Source organism: Lepisosteus platostomus, chromosome 1 (assembly GCF_059453375.1).
Source record: "Lepisosteus platostomus isolate fLepPlt1 chromosome 1, fLepPlt1.hap1, whole genome shotgun sequence".
Classification (NCBI taxonomy): Eukaryota; Metazoa; Chordata; class Actinopteri; order Semionotiformes; family Lepisosteidae; genus Lepisosteus; species Lepisosteus platostomus.
Window position 1 is genome coordinate 44,295,133 of NC_142611.1, and position 22,566 is coordinate 44,317,698.

At 39.5% G+C, this 22,566-nt stretch overlaps 1 protein-coding gene across 1 annotated transcript in view; it reads left to right on the forward strand.

Moving 5' to 3' along the window:
- The first annotated feature begins 244 nt into the window (after positions 1–244).
- maml3 (mastermind-like transcriptional coactivator 3) overlaps positions 245–22,566 on the forward strand; it is a 208,593-nt gene continuing 186,271 nt past the window's right edge. Inside the window, exon 1 of the mRNA XM_088629838.1 lies at positions 245–1,213. Coding sequence (XP_088485964.1) covers positions 848–1,213 — 366 coding nt within the window. The 5' untranslated portion in view covers positions 245–847. The remainder of the gene's footprint in view (positions 1,214–22,566) is intronic.

A 22,566-nucleotide genomic window follows, 5' to 3' on the forward strand; every position in this document is an offset into this window, starting at 1 on the left:
CCATCTGGTAGATAAAAAAACAGATCTAAAAAAACGGTATTGCCTCTATCTGTTTATAAGACCGTGAGTGTATTAACTTATACTGATATATTTTCTTAAAGGTATCATAGTACGAGTATCGTCTCTGTATGTGCGGTTTTAAGAAGTCCAGATCCCACAATTGAAATCTGGTCCGTGTTTTGCGTGCTACTTTGGGCTGCTCACAGCCTCTAGCTGCTTTTTACTCAGCTCTTGTCCTGATATCACTCCGCTGGCATGGAGGAGGAGGATAGCACTTGATTATTGTGATGGTGGCAGCAGCTGCGAGCAACCAGCAGATCGGCGTTTCTAGGATTTCGTTCGTTTTTTCCGCTAAAGGGCAGGATTTTTTAAAAATCGCTTTGTACCTGGGGATTTTACAGATAATCTAATGAGATGCAAGTTCGCAAAACTACTCTGGAGCCTCAGCGCTGCAAGCAGCAAAACTTTTTCTTAAAGGAAAACACAATAAAGAAGCGAGCTGGCAACATTGGCTGTTGTGTGTGATGATCTCTCGTAACATCCGGATCTTCTATGGAGTTGAATTAAACACAGTCTGCTTAAACTGGCAGTGGGATTGAGTAAGGGACAGACTGCTGAGCGCGGTCAAACTCGCTCTGATGTTATTGTCTGTTTGCAGTTCCGAGTACAGTATTGTTTTAGATAGTGTTGCATGACTGAATTACAGATTTTCCCGAAGGGGGAAGAAAACCACCGCTTGTTTTCTAGTCTTTTGATTTTTCCCTCCCTACTCATATCCTCCCTGGAAACATTTTAAACACAAGAGGCAAGAGAAAGTTATTCCAAAATACTGTGCACAGACTATAGGATGGGGGATTTTGCAACCCCCACTGCTGCTAACGGCAGTAGCATTTGCATCAACAACAATAACATAAACAGCGGCATCAACACTAGTAATAACAGTAACAATGTGGGCATTCCTAAGCACAGCACAGTGGTGGAGAGATTGAGGCAGAGGATCGAAGGCTGTCGGAGGCACCATGTAAACTGTGAAAACAGGTATCAGCAAGCCCATGCGGAACAGCTGGAGATTGAACGCAGGGAGACGGTCAGCCTATATCAGAGAAGCCTGGAGCAGAGGGCTAAGAAATCCGCTAATAATAAACAGCAAAACAAACAGCAAGACCCAGAGTCGGCAACCACCCCAGAACACAGAAATAACACACTGATAGCGGTAAGAAACATGAGAGCCCCCTTCTCCCCAAGTACCACTTTCCGTATTTGTTTGAAAATACTTTTTGTTAAACAGTTCTAGATAAAAAGAAATCTTATCGTCCCGTTTATAGAAGAAGGCAACTGCTCAGCGAAGCAGTCTCTTTGGAGTTTCTGTGCTAGTATTTGTTAAATGGACACATGCTCAAAACTTTGGTCCTGAACCTCGTATCGCTGGTAATTAAGGAATCGTAAATCAAAAAGAAACTTTGGCGCAGTCCTTTTGAGGGCAATGTTGCTTTGCTTTTAAAAGTGATTGAGGAAAGCTCAAGATGTGGGCAGAGTTGCTGTTGACAGTACGATATGGTGTGTAATTATAAAAAATTCAACGACCAACCGGTTGCTTTTCTGTGTTCCGAAGGGAACGATGTGTGCATGTCTTTACAGTGAGGCCAGTTATGAATTTATAACGTATAGTGTTTCCTTTAATTGTGTTATCTAAACTTGTTTTATCTTCCGTTTTTATTCTGGAACTATACTTAGTCTAGAGACGTTTCTAAACACTGTACTCTGTTGTTTTTAATGCATTTAGCAGTCAAAATGATATTTGTTTGTGCCTCCTAAAATTACTTCTTCATTGCCTGTGTTTAGTGTATAACCCCCGGTGCAGCACGATTCACAGGCAGAAGTCACTACTGTCTTTGCAAAGCAGCTGGTCTTCGGTTTTACTTTTTTCATTTGTCACCTACGTTCTGTAGGTGGTTTCGTCAGTAAAAATGTTTGAAGACTGTACATCCCGTTTGAAAACAATTAGCCTATATATATTTAGATGCTGTCTGCAGTGTTGTTCACTCAGAACTGCTTTTGGAGTTGTTTCTGTAGCTTAAGTAATGCTGTATGTTTCCCCCTTTTTTAAAAGGTTCGAAAAATCATGCTCTTTTCTGTCGAAACCGGAAGCCACGCTCATCGCCAGCGGAGCCTTAAAGCACAAAACAATTTAGAAATGCGGTGATAACTCTTTCTGGGTAGCCGGTCTTTCTTTATTGGTGGATTTGGAATGTTTGGACCCGACTTCTGATCTCATGCTTTAGCATGTGAAATAAAGATTATTTGATCCATAGGTTTGACGAAGTAAAGAACACTCGCTATTATTGCACGGTCGTTCGTTACCCTCCCTCGCTTTAAAATTGTTAAGGCAGCTGATGTTTGACCCTCAAATTGCAGCTCCACGGATTGTTTTCATTAATCTTCTGTATCAGGAACCTACTGCTTTGGCAAATATAACCTGTTATTAATGGCGATAGTCCGACTAAGGAAGCCAGATAAATTGAGTCAAAGGTATAATTCATGTGAGAGAATCGTGAACACAATGCAGTATCGTTATACTGGGTCGCCCGAATACACGGCGGCTACGCTATTGTGGTTTTTAACACACACACACACAATGCGAATTCTTTGCATTAAAAAGTCACTCACAAATAGGAAACCTAACACTGGAAGGAAAGATTGCAGCCCCCATTCATTTGCAACGAATGCTGTGTAGCACCGAGAGGCAATTCCGCCTGTTGGATTAGGCTGTTTAAATTGCTTTCATCCGACTGGCGTGAGCTAGGCTAAAATCCTGGGAACGGTCATTTGTTAAGAGAACTTGTATGTAACAACGTGTTGGTGTAAAGGTAACGTAAAAGAATAGACTTTTTTTTATTGTAGCTGACAAGGAGAAGTTGAAGCCTTACTGTAGTTCCTGAACACTTTAGTGTCAAAGATATCCATTCTGCTGGAGCTGCTGACTTTTGTTTCTTAAAATACTTTAATAAGTACGTTTTGGAAGATTCCAAATTAAAATAATGATCGGTAAATGGTGTTTAGCTAATACTCGGGGCAGTGTTGCTTTAAGAGCTATTTAAACTTGAGAGACAGTAGTGATTGTAATAGAAAGAGACCTCCCACTGGGTAGTGTGGACATTACACTGAACCGCCCATTAGCTGGTTGGCAACAAACACTTAGATTTGGAGGGATTACTACTTAAAGACACAGCGGCCTTTTTGACTGTAGACGGCAGACATGAACGCAGCGTTTACAGTTAAACACAGCCGGGCGAGACCGGATTGTGCTCTGGGGTCGATGTGTTACGTACCCCTTTTCTGTCAAAATCTTCCAGAGGGTCAGTGATGTGCAATGTCTGATAAATCCATGATAAAACGGTTGGATTTTTTTTTTGTAGATTATGAAACCACAGTGCTCATTTAAGCAGGTATTTGGAAGTGGAGTAACGGTTCTGGGTTTTCACCGCACCACATAATAAAATGTAGGGACCCGGTAATAAATCCTGTGGCAACAGGATCTGTTCGCATTGATTTAACATAATTACCCCGACCTTTTCGCGTTTTTATAGGTTAATGTGCCCCACCAGTCCAAAACTATTCGCGTCTTTTTGCAGTTGAAATGATTGGGGAACGGAATATTGCATTAAAAATTCGTTACACTGATATCTTATGTAGCAACATATATTGACTGTTTTGCAGTACTTCGCTCGAAACGTAACGATCATTTTAATTTTAAATATCGTGGTATTGCCGGTATTATATTTTTTATCTTTGGATTTCAATTCGATTTTTATTCTTGATTTCGAAAGAGGTACTCGAGGGTTGTGCTTTATCTTCTGTGTTTGTAAGAGATTGTTTTGCATGCAGAGCAGCGGCGTGACTGTAAAACTTGTACATTTGCAATCCTTTTTTTAATCTATGTGTGAAGGATTGCTACGAAATCAGGGATTCACTAAATTAAAGGCCCAGATCTTATATATGTGTTCTGATGGTTTTAATATACAGAGATATTTTAAATGTGATACTTTCAACAATTTATCACAAAATATATTAAAAACTGATACCATTATGGACGCGATGATTAACTCTAGTGCTGTAGTAGATTAAAAGCTAAATCTGAATGCAGTCTTCCGTTCTACAGAGCACTACACAAGTGATTTGGAACCAAATGGTTTAATCACTAGTAAGAGACCACAGAGCACCTCGTGCGTTTAGTCAGTCAGCAGACAGAAGTTAATGACTGGTTCAGGTAAAAACAAAACATTTTTTAGTGAAATTTACCAGATTATAATAATGCTTTCAAAAACTAAACATTGATTTTGTTTTGGTGATTTACTCAATTTGCAAATAGGTTCGCATCTGAAGTGTGTCTGGCTCTTTCTCTGAGCCTGTCCAAGGACAGAGGTCAGTCTGCACTTTCTGAACGCTGCATATTGGTCCAGTCTTGAGCTGCATGCTCTTTTCTGGAGCTGCTGTTGGGCTATCCTGCTTGTCTTGCTTAATAGTCTCACACTCTCAGCAAGCAAGAGAGCATCCTATTACCTGGAGTCATTTTCTTAGCATGGTGTATTGTTATACACTGATTTTTTTGAGTAGGTGGTATAAGCTGCACCACAGAAAACACTTACACTGCTGTGTATATTATGTACGAACCATCTGCACTTATTGTAATGCTGTGATTATGATGCTTTCTTTTGATTAAAGGAAAATGTCTTTCTCATTTTAGACATATAGGGAGGAAAATGGTTAAAAAAATGGCCTGACGAGCGATTTCATTTCTTTCTAAAAAGTTTCAAACTTAGAAGTGCATAACACTATGACCAACACAATTGAAGATGTATTTGGACCTGGTGCCTCTAGATTAGAAGAGCTGCAGACAGGAATTCTGGGCCAAGGTGTCAAGAGAAAGTTACTCTTTGTAGGGCAGTTCCTTTCATTCTAACTGGGAGACATGAATGTAGGTAAATGCTAAGAGGTTTGCTTTTATTGTCTTTATTTTTACTGTATAACTCGGACTGTATCCTAACAGGCAATACTGGAGATGAACACATTCACGTCTCAGTTGATTTGCACTGAAATTGAAATAATGATAAAAACAGTAAAAACAGCAGGTATTTGTGAAGTAAACGCAAGAACCTGGAATCCAGACATTTCACGACTACCTATGCGTTTTGCCCAGAAACCTCATTCCGCACTGTCCTCATTGGATACAACAGCTAGAAAGTTGACATTCAACTCTGACCGACTCTTAAGCCTCCAGCTTGTGTCTTTCAACATGTCTGACCCACGAGAGAAGCTCTGACTGCCACACTGCTATTACTATGGCTCCAGGAAGCCTCTGGTAGGTCTGACAGCAGTTGAAAATTGTTGGATGGACTGCGACTGAAAGCTAAGCACTCGTGGTTTTATAACTTTGTTTAGAATTAATGCAGTGAATCGTGCAAAGACAGAACACTTGGTGTCACATTGTTACCGTTGTCTGGGATGCGTGCCCAGTTACTAAAATTAACTTGCTTGCTGGCATTCACATACTGGCAAGTGACGTCATGCAAGTGAACAGTATGGCTCGTGCGTGCAGCTGTTTTTCTGTTTGAATTGTGTATGGAATTTATCCAAGACTGTTGTCTTTTTCTTTAAAAAATGTAAGGTTGACGTGTTAAGTTTTAAGAATGCCCAAGTGCTCATCTGTACAATCTGGAGATTGTTCTGTTCTAAAAACTTGCTCTTTGAAACTTTTAAGGAGATTTGTATCATGCAATAGCCTACTGTAAGTGTTACCTGCGATTTTGTAAAATTGTTATGTACTGTGGTAACTAGCACTTTTTGAATCTGTATTCAGTGCTGGTTAATTGAATACTGTCAATGCGTTCTCATGCCGTTACCTGCTATTTATCAATTACGTATGTGTTTTCTTCATTTTGCCTTTAGATAGGATGCAGCAAAAAGGTTCTCAAGGAATTTGATTGAAAAACAAGGTTGACATATTTGAACTTTGGCATTCCTGTCTGGGATAAGTGTACAGTTTAGGATCTACTCAGAAATAATTGATTTTCTTCAAAGCCCACAATCCAAATGTATTATTTAAGGGTGTCAGCGGAGGTGGTGTAGTTGTTAGGACTCTGGACTCCCGAATGGGGCTCTCTGTGTGGGATGATGGTGTCCGCTTGGATAAGGTCCATCCCCCAGATTACTCTAGTAAAGTTCTGCTATATAAATGGGTCCTAAGATTATTGTCAATGAGAATTTGTTCTCAGCTGGCAGCTAGGTTAAATGAAGAACTCAATAAAATGTTGTCATATAAGCTAAGCTTCAAATTCTGTTAATAAATACTTCATACCTCCTTCAAGCATATGTGGAATATGATTGGATCTATAAGAGTGAGACTGCTTCCTTAGCAGTGATAGAAAATGAAAGAAACAGCTTGTCTTAGCACCTCAATGTGGTGCAGTAGAATTCACATATTCAGTTACATTTCTCTTAAAGAAAGGAACTTCAGAATCTAGAGAAAGGGGTTGACATTCCAGAACTTTCTGCTTTGGAATCGTTTGTATTGTGACCTCCCCCATGCTGCCACTGCTTCTTCTTAAACTGAGCTTTTAAGGTGGAGTGTGTGGCCTCGCAAATAAAAGTGAAACCTAGATGAATACAGAGCTGTGCAGGCTAGCCTTTAGAGCAGCAGGAAAGCCCATTTGGTGTGGTGTTAAAGGCCCTGGACTGTAATTGAGGTTTATAGTGTCTGGAATCAGCTTGACTGTTACTGCCTTCAGCAGCGGCTTGTGGTGAATAAATGCTGGTAAAAAGTGCCCTTTTGGTTTTACTTATTTTCCAGCTGCAAAAGACATACATCTTTTAAGCGCTAACGCAGTAGAGAAATCTGACCAGACCTGGGATGCTCCCTGTTGCACTTCCTAACAGTCCCAACGTGCTCCCAAATTGTTTTAAGTGAGCCTTATTTATTCAGGTTTAAAAATGAAAGAATGGCATCCACACAGGGGAACAGATCACCATATACTTTTGTCTTAGAATGGAGGTTCTCAACCTTATCAGACTGCAGGAAATCCTTTTAAAGAAATCACTATTGATTTCACTTCAAACATACATTCAAAGTGGGGTGTGGATTCCAGTCATTATATACCCCCTGGTTAAGACTGGTGAGTTTATATCCCTTGACCTAGACTGAAAATCTCCCAAGGGGTCTCCAAACTCCCTGCCCCAGAACATTTGAAGGTTTTTATTACTGAAGTCTAATAAGTGCCCATAAAAATTTGAATAGCTCTTTTTAGACTGTAGGTTAAATGCTGGAAACAGCAAATAATAAATTGAGAAATGTGGATTGAGTAATCTTTTGTTCTTTTTTTTTTTGCTCCCATACTTCCGTTACTAAAATCCTCCTTATCAGGAAACCGTAACTATCTCCTCTTCAAACACAGAGAACTCATCCGCTACAAGTTTTGATTTATGTTACATACTAAATACAAGTCAGCCAGCAATACACTTCTGAACCTGCAGCATGCAACGCTTGCAACGGTTCCTTAGGAGGTATTCAGGTAGCATGAAGTATGTTTTACCAGGAAACTCCCTTGATTCAGATGTAACCTTTTCATATAAAAACTAACAAAAGGAACATTTGGTCATAGCTGCAGGTCTTCTAAAGGCTGTCCTTTTTATTTATATTTTTGTCTGATTGCCAATTATGATTGAATACCCAAAAGAATAACATTTACACCAAATTCATAAAGAGTTTGAGTGTTAACAAATTCTTACAGTTGTGAGAAAGACTCGGGGGAAAAAAAGACTTAAAACATTTTTTGATTGTGCTACTTCATAAATCTGGTAGCTGGCAGAAAGAAAAGAAGTTGAAAATGTTTTTTTTTTGTCCTCCTTAGCTGCTAATGAATCCTATTCATTTCCTGCACAGCAGCTAATTAATACTTTTTATTGCTGCTCACAAAAGGGTCAGGGGCAGGACTTAGTATTTTCTCTTCACTTGAAGCCGTTCCTCAAGTGAGACGTCAACAATGTGGATTAGACTGTCATTTCTAATAAGTAATCTGCTAACACAAAATTACGGGCTGCCAGTGATACTCAACTGCAATGGGGGCCGGTAGCTAACAAGGTGAAGCAACATCAGACCCACTATTATCACTCGACGCGCCAGGCTGGCCCTGTTAAAAACGGTGATTGTTAACGTGAAAAAGGCAACTTGTAGATATTAATGAAACAGTCACCTTCACCACCTTGCGGCTACTGTTATACTCGAAAGGTGACTTTAATTCAAAGCCACCGTGCCTTGTGTGTTTCACAACAAACATGCACACAAAGAAAGGAGGCCAATCTATGATTCACCAGACAGTTGCCTTTCATTAAAAACTATAGAACATTTCCTCAACATTTTTGTATATCGGTAGTACATACAGCTGATATGGAAACAGAGTACACAGCTTGTGAACCAATGTGTTCATGAAACTGTGGATGAGAGGGAACATGAGTTTGTCCGGCCACCAAATCGAAGTTGCCAAAAAAATATCGAGTGTCTGCTGGTAAACAGACTCTACACTTAATTGCTGAATTTCTTGAACAACCAAACATGGACAAGACTACTGTTGAAGAAAATGAGAGCCACATTGATATCATTATTATTATTATCATCATAGCTTGATCCTCTAACTACTGTCTTGATATTAATAGGTCTGGTCACTCTTCATCTGGTCAGTGCCTTTATTCCCTCACAAGAAATTCTAAACTACCTCTAGTGACACAGTCAATGGCACCTGGCTAATAGTGCTTAATGTAAAAAACACAATAAAAAAAGTTCAGAGCCTGCCATTATGTGGCATTCCTCGTAAAATGAAGAAGATCATCCAGATCTTTTTCAGCCTAAGTGCCGACAGTATAGTTTGAACTGGTAGCCCTCTGTGAAACCACTTATCCTTAAAACTCTCATTGGATTTCTGCACAGGTTTATTACATTGGAAGGCACATGTCTGATTCCTTCCAGATTCCAGTGGAATTCTTAATTTATAGATGTGTATTGTGTTTTATAGACGTGTGCTTATTATGTATACTTTTGCTGTCATCCATTTCAAAAATATGATTCCTTACCTTCTGCAAATGTCAAATGGCTCTATTGAGGTCTATTGAGCAGTCATTACTGAGGTAAACATCCACATGTGATACAATGCAATTCCTCTCTGGGTTTTCCATGCTAGCTCTGGGCCTACATCTTTCTAAGAGGCTCAGCCTCAGGAATTACTGGAATTACACACATCTTTCACTCCCCTGAACAAATTAAACCAAAAAAAGTGTCTTACAGCTGTTCACTTAAAACTCTCCTTATGGGTTTCTTACATTTTATGGGTATTTCCCTCCAGTAATTCAAATATTGTGAAATATTTAATGTTGCCCGTATAGGTTTTTTGGGCCTGTTGAATTTTCTGGAGTTTGGCATGCAGTTTTAACACTTTTTTTGGATTCTAAACATCTTTCGGCCTGTGGCCATGTCTTTCCGCATTTTCTCGAAGCTGTTGACCTGGCGCATGAAATCAATTCAGCTAATGCATGCAATGCAAAATATGTCCCTAAGTGACAGTGCAAACACTAGTGTATCTAGCTTCTAGAATGCTGTTTCAGACGGAGATATTTGCATATTTCTCAATCACTTAATATTAAGCTTCAGCATGTAAAATCTAAACAAATGTCTGAGGGTTTTCAAAACAGATGAGGGAGTGGAGTCTAAGTACAAGCAAGAAGACTGGAAGTGCAGAGGGATGGGGGAGCAGTGTTGCTAATTCATCTTCATTCCGTCATCTGAATTACTAATATCTTCAGACCTCGAGTTGCAATGTAACTTGATTTACTAGGTACCACTTATTGAATGCCTAAACTCTTTCCACTTGCGCAGCTTTTGAAAAAGGAGAGCACTGTGGGTTGCCAAGATGCTTAAAAGATAACTCTGCATTTCACAACAGCAGGCGTGATGGTTTCAGCAGTGGTTTCCCATTTAATTGGCTGGAGAGGAATGAAGTTTAGGGGAATTATAAGAAAGCAGATTTGCAAATAAATATTTTATGGGGGTCCTACAGAGCTCTGTTAAATAATTTCGTAGGGTTAAAGTAGCTAAAATGGAAGATGTTTATTTTTGCATGCATGATGGTTTTGCAGAATTGGATTTTTGGATTTCTCTGCATACGCTGCGTGATCACCACCTGTTGTTTCAACAGCACGTCCTTAATAAAATGCCACGCTATGCCACATGTGCTGAAGGAATTAAACTAAAACATTTTGCATTGTTGTGTAATAAAATTAAGGGGCAGTGGCAACCTTGTTTAAAGGGATATTGAAAGGTTTTCTGTTGGAGAGCTGATGAGTTGCGAGTGAAAACAGCATTCATCACTGAACAATTACATTTAATAGGGAAAAAGACATTGCATTTAGGCCTTGAAAAACAAACAGCAGCATTGACTAATGCACCATGAATTCGTTCTGAAAGAATGACACAACCTGTTTATGCAGCTTGATATGTAATCATGTGTTCTCCGCGCTTCCTTGAGGTTTGTTGGTTTATCCATGTCACTGATCTCTCGCAGGGCTACACCTGAAGGCTAGATCATCAGCATCACGTGGGTCAGCTTGTAGCGTCTAGGCCAATGACAAGGCTGGAAAAGAGTTTGGAAGATGCATGTTAAACCCAAAGGCTCCTATGCTACTGCCGTTGTTCCTCTTTCACCAAGTCTGGCTCATTTAGCAGCAATGGGACCATAGGCCTATTCATTCCATCTCAAAAGAACATTTTTTATTTACCTAACCGTAGTGGCTGGTTTACCACAGCACCTTGAAGGTGTCCGTCATTTACCACACAGTTTTCATCAACATTGGTACTGTAGATGCAGTTATGAATCTTATCACAGGAAGAGCAGGGAAGTTAGAACAGTGCTTTTCATCCTGCGACATGGCAGCTAACGTCACGTCATTTGGTTCTGATATTCCAAAATCTGAGGAACAGGATCTTTCCTCCATGTTGGACAGAATAGTACTTCCCTTGGTGTTGTATAAGTTTCCCCCTGACTGTAATGTGATGGTTCAGCCTGTTCAGTAAAGCACTATTATTTAAATTTGTCATGTCTGCGTGCTTATAAAAGAATAAAGTTTGAGCCTTTAAATAGAAATTTAATGAATCTAAAATGTCTTCTCTTTTCATCCGTATTATAAAAGGCCTTCTTGAGAATCACTGCTGTTTTGTCCTGTCATGTCCATACAGTATATACACCTGTGTATTCTTCCTTATTTCAATATGAAAGCAGCTTCCCAAACAGTACAACTTTCAAAAGTGAAAGTACTGCACAAAAAAGTACTTTCAAGAATTAGCTGCACTGAATTAATGCACGTTGTAAGAAGTAAGGCCAAGTGTAATAGATATCTAGTGAGCCATGAACCCAGAGTGCACATTATGTGGAAGAGCATTTAAAACCGAGAACAGCAGCCACATCTGTATACAAAGGGTTGTGGGAGTATGGAACAAACTACCCAGGCATGTAGTTGAAACCAATACCTTAGCTTCTTTTAGGAAATAGCTGAATGAGATCCTGAAGTGATTGAATTAATTTGCCTAGCTACTAACTTCCAAATAGGTTAGATGGACCAAATGGTCACATGTTTTTATGTACGGTACAAAGGTATGTGAGGTCCATCTTTTTTTCTTTTATCAGGCACTAACTGATGTATGCCATGTATTCTCTCTTGTAAAGCTTACTGTTATTATTTTATTTTACCTTTAAATTGATGTTTATAGGTTTCTTTGGGGAAATAATGTACAGAAATGTACATGGTAAAATAATTAAAATATTGCTGTCACAGAAAGTCTGTGTCTCTTGAAGTTGGTAGGCTTTGTGATGTGAGGTTGCCCTGTCCACCCCCCAACAAACAAGTTTTTTTAAAAAAAATATTCCCTAGACTTTTAAAAGGACTCATTTGCTGGATTCCTGGTATTGTGTATGTTTGGCATCAGTAAAAGGCAAACGACACCTCAGCATAAGCTGAAGAAGCAGTGAAAGCTGTAGGAGGGCACTAGGAAGATAGCCCAGGCCACTGGTCTGATTATTCATGTTATGGAATCCCAGTAACCTCAGATCTGGTTTGTACACACAATCAGTATGTCTCCCCTGGTAGCCAGCCACACAGGGAATGCATTAAGAGCGTGTTCACAGACATACCTTGGCCAAGACCACGCTGAAAATGCCACATCAGTGCTGTATGGTCAGTGTACTCGGGAGACATATGCTGTTTCTGATTTTCACTGTAAAACTGTGTCCTTTCCTCTCCCTTTCTGTAGTCTAAGGTTTTGTTTTTCACTGACACTAAATGTTTGAGGATGTTTCCTCAATAGCGCCTCTCGAAAAGAGTCAAGGAAGAGAGAAATGGATAATACTGTATGGCGAATTCCGTCTTTGTCTGCAAGAGGCGGTTGGGTCTTGTTAAAAGATGCTGATGGCCAGTGCAGAGGACTCAGCAGGGCTCTTCAAATAGAAAAATCTAAACAGACTGGGAAGCCACATGTGGGACATAGCAGTTTGGCCAAGGTCCTTCTTGGTGTGTAGAGGGAGAAGGTGAAATAACAACGTTTGTTTATGTGCTTTTTTTAAGGGTGCAGCCTAAAAATGTTGTCGATGTATAAAAGCGTTTATTGTACCCCATGTGTAGACATACATTATAAAAATATTATTTAGAATTAGTGCTAGGAAAGAACAAGCAAAACTTGGAGCATCTTTAGACTGGAGGGTGTGCAGTCTCGCACAGTTTGTCCCCAAGGCTTTTCTCAGATTTGCTTTGTGGGGAAGTATTTTGCTTTTGGGAATATTTTATGTCCAGTTTTTAGAGAGGAATTTTGTGAGTTATAGAAAGCAAAAATCTCAGTTGTTGTTTCTCCGACAGAATTGAAAATACTACAAAAATCGGTTGCCCCTTTTTTGTTAGCAACTCCGAATGTTTTTCATCCTGGTGCTCCAGTTTCCTACTGCAGTGCAAAGACATACATGGTAGGATAACTGGCTTCTAGGAAAATTATCCCTGGTGTGAATGTATGTGTCTGTGTGTCTGCCCTCAGATGGACTGGTGTCCCATCCCACCTTTGGGTGCCCATTGCTTGCCGAGACAGGCTCCAGCTCTGGTGAATGAGTGCATGTCGTTGTTTGGGTCTATGGGCGCAGTGACGCACTGGCGTCCCATCCAAGGTGTATCCTGCCTTGTGCCTGTTGTTCTGGTTCCCCCGCAACCCTGTATTGGATAAAGTGGTTAGAAAAATGGATTGATGGAATATACATAGAAGAATCTCACCCTCATGTTAAACACAAACATTGTTAGAATTAAAGGTAAATTCATTTGAATCTTTTACACTGTTTGGCTCAAATTGTATTCCCAAATTTTCCCTCCATTTATTGTGAGCTTTCTAAGTTCATATAGCTTTGGTTTGCATTTCGATTTAAAGGAGATAAGCCCAACAAACAATATCTTCAAGTAGATAGCTGCGTCAGCATGCGCAGGCTGCAACATTTTATCCATTCTGAAAAGAGAGGGAAAGAAACACAATGTTTGGGCTGCAGTTTATTATTGTCCACATTTGAGACACAGTCGATGAGTGAAGTTAAGCTACATGCATCGATTGAAGATGGGAAAAACTGGATTTTATTGTTTAGCAATATTTTATAATTTTTCGATAATAACCCTCAATAATGTTAGCATTAGGTTAGATGGTTAGGGTACTCACTGGAATAGCTTGATTGACAAACTGGGTTTTCAGGCAAACCATGTTTTTCAGGCCATGCAAATTCACACTGTGAATTCTGCATGGCCTTTGTTTGAAAAACTCTGAAATGGTGAAGGTAGCATTAGATAATATCCTTCTGACCAAACTACATTTCGCATTGAATGTGCTGTGTGAATATGTTCCTCAGATATTAACTTAATGGCACTTAATGGTTCTGATTCTTTTTCTGGGAGAAAAGAAAGACTGCCTGGCCTTATCCTGAGCTTCTGTTTTGACTTAATGTGAAAATCATTTTGGCCTGTTCTTCTGCAGTTTCATGTAGGTAGCCTAACAGCTATTGACGTCTCATGTCTTAAAAAAAAGTTTAGTTTGCTCGCAGGTTTTGTCCTAGATACTGTTAGCAACCAGTGAAGAACAGATTTTAATTGTCCCTGGTGCTGCGGAGTGCTTTGTCGTAATCCAAACAAAAACGTCATGCTGAGAAAAGTGCAGCTGTACCTGAAGACCAGATTCTCTTGCTTCTGCAGACAGCTGCGTGGCAGAGTTCCCCAGCTGTGCCTGGGTCTCTGGCAAGCACACACGCTTGAGAGCCTGAACGCTTGGAAGACAACTTCTGAAAATTTTATGGCAGGGGTGGCGGCATCTGTTGTTCCTTCAGTCCTCGGAATGGAGCGAAACGAGCAAATGTTTAAAAATAGATGAGCCAGTCATGAAAGGGCACACACTTTTTCCCACCACCACACAAGGGGGGAGCAAGTCCAGGCCGCAGCCGTGTGAACTGGCGTGGTGTTTGCCCTGCAGACAGGCAGAGGCCCCGACAAATCCCATCATCCCCACGGTCATGAGTCACCGGCCGAGCAGAGCTCTGAATGAGGACAGGAAGAGCCGTCTTCACCTCAGGAGCACAGCCTGCGAAGGGCCCTTCTAACCTGTAGATCGTAACCTTGGATTTGGTGCTCGGTAAACTAGACCAGCACATTTCTTCACAACGACGATAAAGACATACTAATCAGTTTCAGGTACATGTCATTGACTGTGAGTTGATCTGTCGTTGGTGTAATATTTTTTAGGCCAATGGAGAATTATTTTTTTTTTGATCCATTTACTAGTTGATCAGAGAGGATGTGAGTGTGTGTGAACTATACAAGTGGTTTATTGAGAGCTCATATTTTTAAAACAAGAGTTGTATGCTAGTTTTGAGTAAAATACAGTGATTGAATTGGCACGGTACAGATCACATTTGTACCATCAACCTTCAATTTAGATAAAGCTGACAAAGGCTATCAATGTTAATGGTATACATTTGTCATTAAGTGCATAATTATTCTTTACATTTTTCTTACATACTCATTTGCTCATTGTGGTTAATTTGCTGCATTATTTTTTCATGCAATTGAAGTGCAGAGTCAAGCCATTGGATGTTTGATACTTTATTCTAATTTAAGAAGATGCAGGGTAAATTCAAACAAAAATATAACACTTAAACATTTCTTAAAAGGTAATGTTCAATACCAGAGAGACTTGTTTGTCCACTATGTACAGTATATCCACTGACAGGAAATTTAAAGGGCCTCTGAATTTCCTCTTGCTGTCTGTAGTGGAAATCCCACTTGCAGCCTAGCTTTTTGTATTCCACTGATCCCATTCCCTGCTCCAGCATTTCTGCTTACAGATTTCCCGTCAGACAAGTGGTTATCTTTAGTGCACTGCAGGTTTTTCAATGGCAGCTGGATTGTTTTCACAATCTTAATTGACTTGTCTAGGACTTTGTTTTACCCGTCCATACGGTTTTTGACACACCTTTCAGTCTAGATTTACTGACATGGGCACAGTGACATGTCAGTAAGTGTATGGTCCTAAACCCAGCCTTTTGGCTGCAGTATTTCGGGTGTTCATTTAGGTGATCTTAAGAGCCTCATTTTCAAAACCTTTTGCCACTGGAGAGCAAGTCAAATCCAGCTCAAGTAGGGATAACTCAGTCCCCTGAGTGACTATAACAAAAACCCAGCACACTTCAGTGCTTTGTAACAGTCTCAGGCACGCAAGAGGATGCGTGACTCAGGATTGACAGTGAAACTCGAACCTGTCACATTGTTCTTAATCTGTCTTCATCATTAGGCAAATTGCTTATCATGTTCACCTGAGTACATTATATTGAACATGAGAGAGCAAACAGTTAAGTATTTATCTTAGAATCCTTCAGAATGAATTAGAGTTGGGCTAATATGGTCTCTGCTGTAGAATGCAACCCATAAAAAAACAATTTTTCCCCTGTCCTGGTACTGAAATACCCCTGTGTCGTCTTGTTTTCATTCCATCTGAGTTCTTTCTGAATTAAGATTATTGAACCTTTAATTCAAGTATCTGTGGTTTTTTCTCTGTCCTCCAGGTGTTAGGTTTCAGAATTCCCTTCATTTAGGGTCATTGTTTTAATGGCCTGGTTGGGTTGAATGAGTTTGTACGTCAGAGAGAATGATTATTGTGTTACAGCAGTTTTTGATGCAGTGTAATTTTCACCTGTTTCTGTAAATCTTTTATTGATAAGCAATTAGGATTTGTTTAGAAATCTATGGGGAGACAAACATTTTAAAACAAGATGAAACAGAAATTTGCTTGTTCCTTTCCTTGCATATAATACACAAAAAAAAAACTGTTTCTGAAACTAAGACCTAAGTGCAGATAAACTAGTTCAATTCAAACAGTACCTTAAATTAAGAGTTTACTAATTAAGAACTGTTAATTAAGAGCTGGAACCAAAACCGAAGGATACAGGGGAACGCCAGAAAAAACAAATCTAGGAAATACTATTTCACAGTATGTATGGAGCAGAGTTAGATTTCTGAATGTATCCAGAGTACGTCTTGTCAGTAGCGCATATGAAAAAGTCAAAACTGCAAACGACAGCCGAAGGATCAAGGTATTGCAAAAGGAGACATTTGGATCTTGACTAAGCAAATGCAGACTGTGTAATCTTAAACTTCATTTGGAAATGTTTCTGAAAAGACTGTCAAAAGGCAAGAATTTCCCCTTGTTACTTCCTTTTCTTGTTCGTTTCAGTAACATGTACATTTTCTCTTTGTCTGATACACAGTAGATGCTGGACACTTTATCCATTGTGATCTGTCAATCAAATGACCTTCAGGGCTTTTTCTTGTTCCATTAAACCGACAGAAACTGGACGGATGGAGTCCTTGTCTTTGGCTTGTTCACGTGGGGACAGTTGCTCCGCATCGTTACGTTTCTGGCCATTCTCTGGTCGTGGAATTGAGCATAAGCGCCTTATTAGCTTTCCTGTGCAATGATGTGGCTGCTCAGCTATTCCTGGTTGCCGTGGCTTCAGTCCACACCTAGCATTGAGCATATGCCATGAAATTTTTATGAATGTTCCCTGCATTGTATTGCTCAGCCGCATCAATAGCTATTAGCTACTCGAGCAAAATAAATGTGTTTCAGTAAGTGAGCAGCAGAATGGGCCAACGAAAACCTCATTATTTGATAGTATTGCACATAATAAGAAAATAACAGGGTGGAGTTGGGGGATGGGCATCTAAATGTGTTATTACAGGCACTTACAGTCCCGTTGTAAGTAAAGCACAGTTTGAAGTTACTGAATGAGGCTTGAGAATTGTGGTTCTTCTGGGAAGGGAAGTGAAAGCTGGTCTGTGATGTGTATCACACTAAGAAGAGGTCAGAAAGACAGATATTTCTACAGTAACTATATCAAGAAAAGACGTTTTCTGACATTCAAGGACGGTTTTGTCCGTTTTTTGTCCAAATATACTGGAACCTTTGTCAAGAGTATGTTGTGAGGTTGCAGTAAAACTAGATTTTTTTTCCATCACATCTACTTTCAGAAAGAGAAGAGAGACAGGATTGATTGAATTATTTTGATGAAAACTGGCAACAGTCACGGAGGCGCGCGCGGGGGGGGGGGGGTTATTATAGACGGTACAGGGAAGATCAGAAGATCTCTACTCGTCTGGGTGGTATCTATCCATCCATTTTCTGACGGCTTCATCCAAATCAGTGCTGCGGGGGAGTTGGAGCCTGTTCCAGTAAGTCAAGGGAGCAAGGCGGTGTACGCCTGGTTGGTACGCCAGTCCATCACAGGGCAGACGCACACATTCACACCAGGGATCATTTTCCTAGAAGCCAGTTAACCTCCCAGTATGTCTGGTCTGTTGGAAGAAACTGGAGCACCTGGAGGACACCCACATGAACGCGAGAAGAACATGTAAACTCCACACAGACAGCACCCCAGATCCGGAATTGAACCCAGGGCTCCAGTATTGTGAGGCAGCAAATGTTAACCGTGATATGAATGACAACAAAAAAGGTTAACATTGGTGACTATTCCGGTACTCTGAATCACACAAAATGGGAATAGTTTTAAAACAGATCTTATTCTCTTCCACTCAGACGGATTTAAAACTGTGTTTGATTTTGGATGGGGAATGTCTCAATCTCGGTGCAATATTTATATTGTCATGAATTCTATGAGACCTGTCATTTAGTTTAAATACACGCTTACATCCTCAAGCAGCAATGTTCAGTTTTGTGGCATTTAAGCAATGTCACATTTCCAGCACAGAAGCATTTGTTACAGATCTTTTTAAAACGGAAATACCTCCAAAAAGCCCCTCTTCTGTGGCGCAGCCTGAGCTGGTAAGAATGGCTTTTTAAGTAGTAGAGCAAACTGGCTGATTGAAAGTGATTGATGCCTCTGACATCATTATGAATGATACAGGACCTTGCAGAGCATATTGATGTTGCTGCAGGGTTCGAGTTGGTTCAAGCTCCCACAATTGGATTCACAGCAGAGTTTGGAAAAGAGAATTATTTTTCACTCTGGGAACAAGGCAGGCAAGTGGACTTGTCCCCCACATTTGTTCTGCAAGGAAAAGTGCTGACAAACACTGTATTCGTGACCTTGGAAGAGCCTTCTTGCGTGGATGCCTTTCAAATTTGAAATAAGTAGCTGTGCTGGTTCTCTCTGAATTAAAGGGGCTTGTGCTTTAGCTGTATTTGGGGGGGGGGAACAAATGAAACTGAAAAGGAAAGGGGGCATGGGTGCTGTTAAAATATTGTAGCACTTTGTGAGTTTTTTTGCCTCATGACATCATTCTCAAAAGATGCCACTAAATGCTCCTTGTTATTGAAATTTGTAGCCATTACTATATTTTCAGAGTCTTGCCTATTTACATACAAAAGGATGTGTATCTTAAATGTAAAATGTGTACGTCAAGCAAGCTGAGATTTAAAAAGGGTCTGTGGACAAAAAATGAAATTGTCATCATAAAATGAACTTAACAACGAGGAAGTACTACAACCTTATGTATCTGTTTATATTTAAAATTATACATTCAGTTTCATTTTGGTAGATTATAGTTTTGGCAGTTTGTTGTTCCTTTTATGGAGCAGGATACCAAAACCTTAAGAAGCAGCATCCACTTCATCTGTTAATATTATTATTTTTGACTGGAAATTACAGCCAAAATGTACTGTTGCATATGGCCAAAAGCCAGCAATTTAATACAAAAAATCTAGAAGGGATGTTTTGAAAGGCAAATATTATTTTTTCCTGTACCACATTAATATAAAGTAGATTGTTTTTTAGTCATAACTTTATATAAAAAACATTACTATGTGAAATGCAGTCATTTTGGCTGATTTTGAACTTTCAAGCTGTTGCCAGCTATGAGCTTTATTTTTCCCATCTAAGTAATAGTAGATTTATCCCATCTTAGTCATAGTAGAATGCACATTTGCCTATGTCTTCCGTAAATCTTTTATTAATGATGATTGGTATTTCAGAGTGTATCCATTGGCTATGCTTTTTTTATGTGGCTGTGCAGGACATGTCTGTATGTGGTATGCAGAATTAATGCATGCAGAATAGGGAAGTGCTTTAATATGAAACATGAAATGCTTCCTGCCTGTATTTAGGAAGAAAACTCATTTGCAGATTTCCTTGCATGTTCTTACAAGTGCCCAGAGAAAAAACTGAAGATTACAGATCTGTCAGAAAGCTACCCAGCACATCAAGGCAAAAAGGTTCAGTCAAGTGTAGAAGGCAGAATGTAGGAACTGTAATGGCTGCATTTTAAAAATGAGCGACTTGTATCTGAAGCACAACTGCAGTGCCATATCTTTCGGCAAGTGAGATAGTGCTCGAATCCAGATTGGAGCAGGTTGGCTTTGGGCACAGGTTGGGTTGATTTGACCAAAGGTCCCGACAACAGGTCAGTCACTCAGCTGAGAAGCTAGAATCTCTTTTCTCCGCAAGCTCTGTGCTCCGGGCTTTTAAACACAGTTCACCTGAGCTGAGGATGCCCCACAATACTGTTCGCATAATTCCTTGACCTTAGTGTTTGGTAAAGAAGTGGGATTATCTGGTATTAGACAGTCCTTACTGTCTCACCTGCTATAACCCCTCAACACACACATGCTTACATATATGTTCACTCCAGACCCCAGTCTAACGTTGGAGTTCATTTTCAATAACGAAAGCAAAGGATGTACAGAGGTCGGGTGAGGCTAGGACTGGATTGAGTCCTGTGATGTAGACTAGATGTAGAGTGCTTAAGATTAATTACAGACGTTTCAGGTTAGGAGGTTATGGGTGCCAGTTTGGTATCAGAGTAGACACTCCAAAAAGCTACTGTTGACAACAGACATTTCTTTAAGGAATTAAGTGTGGATGGTAGATGATTACAAAGGAGAAACTGAGATGTTTTACCAGTTATTAATAGCTCCAAAAAACGAGGGGTGGGATGTTGTGATCAGCAATATTTTTGTTCCTTTGTGGGTGAATAAAGCTATTTCTGTTTCCTGTTAATTGATTTATCTACTGATTTAGAAGAGAATGCCTGCTTGAGAAAAATGTGGTTTAAGTAAGACACAGTTTTATGAAAGTTTGGCTATGTAAGTATAGTTATTACAAGTTCTTCTTGGGAAATGAAAAAATAAAGTAGTTGAGTCTGTTTAAAACCGATTATTAAGAAACAGAGATTAAAGCAGCACTACATTGCCTCTGTGTGAACTAAAATACAAATCTCTAGACTGTTGTTGAGGAGATTTGAAGCATACATTTGTTTATGTATAAAACATTCAAAAAGCAACTATTGTTGCTATACCGTGTGAGGTTCAGGAGTTCTTTTTTTTTTTCAGAAGTAAACTTGTATGTGCTGTATATGTAATGGCATATGATCTGTTCTGTGTGCAGTTAATATGTTCTTGCTGTGTTTGTGTGGGTTTCCTCTGGGTGCTCCAGTTTCTTCTCACAGTCCAAAGACATACTGTTAGGTTGATTGTCTTCTGGGAAAATTGGCCCTGGTGTGAGTGAATGTTTGTGTCTGCCCTGTAATAGACTTGTGCCCCATCCTGGGTGTACCTCACCCTCCACCCCTTGATTGCTGGGCTAGGCTCAGCCTCAATGTGTTGGATAAAGTGGCTAGAAAATGGATGGATGGGTATTATATGTTTTTAGAGTGAAAACGTTTCAACCTTTTGTAAGAGAAAACAGATCTGTAACTTTCAGACCCTCGTGCATAGGCTATATCTAAAATGTGTACTACAGACAACATATTTTCATGTATTTCAGAATGCTTAGGCCCTTGAGGTTAGGTTTCTGACTTTCTTGTTGGAAAAGGCTATTCCAGAAGTAGACTGACAAGTATTATGAACAAGGAAGTGACTGACATTACTTGAAGACAGCCTGCTAAACAGTGTAAAAATTCACATTTACTGTTTGACAGAAGAATAAACTAAAACCTTGCTTTTCTTTTCCACTAAAAAAGCACAAATGCTATTACCTGGAGCCCAAGGAACTTATGATGGACATTCTGTTTGCATTTCTGTGTGGAGGCCAGGATGTTTACAAAAATTAGTGTCCAAGCCCATAAACTAACTGTATTATTTCTTTCTCTAAGATTCGAAATACCCTTGTTTTTCACCCTTTCTTTATGCTGAGTTATCTTTTAGCCATCTAATCTCCAGTAAAGGTTTTCAGGGCTCACATGTAAATAAATATTAAGTTATGCTTCCTTTAAAACAATATTTTTTCTTATGCTTATTGGGAACTCATTCAGCTGTGATAGGGTGAAATGAAAAATACAAGAGACTGTGTGAATACTCATGCCTATAATTCCAAGGGAGTCTGTAGAGGTATAGAAATAATAACGATTGTGTATTTTATATACTGTAGCATCTCTCATGTAAGGCATCTCAATGGTGCTTTACAGTAAAAAAGTGTAAAGAAGAAATGAGACATCAAAAATAGTCAAGCTGTAAAAAAGTCTAAAAGTGTCTTCCAGAATGCCAGGCTTATTCTTTTCAAATCACATTGCTTTTAATGAAGGAAACCATTGAGAGAACTATGCTTTGAGAGGAAATGTAGACCACACTTCATCCATATTGAGCTTTCTGAAATTATTAACAGATAAGAAGCCTTTGAAGGAGGATGAGGAAAAATTGGTAAAATTAAACAGCAACCGTATTAAAAAAAATCTGTCTTTTTGTTCTTTGTTTATCCTCCATCAAAAAAAAACAAAAAAAAATTGAGAGAGAGGTCAAAACCTTTGAATATCTTCAAAGCACGCACCAGGTACAGTAGAAATCTCTAGGGTTGTATAATATCCAAAATATTTTCACACTTAGGCAGGGGGTGTTAGTTTTTGTGGTTAAATAATTCCAGCCAAATATTATTTAGTGCTCACACCAGCTTGATTACAAACAATTTATAAACATTAAATAATAGAATTCTCCCACTGGTAGGAGAATACTGAACA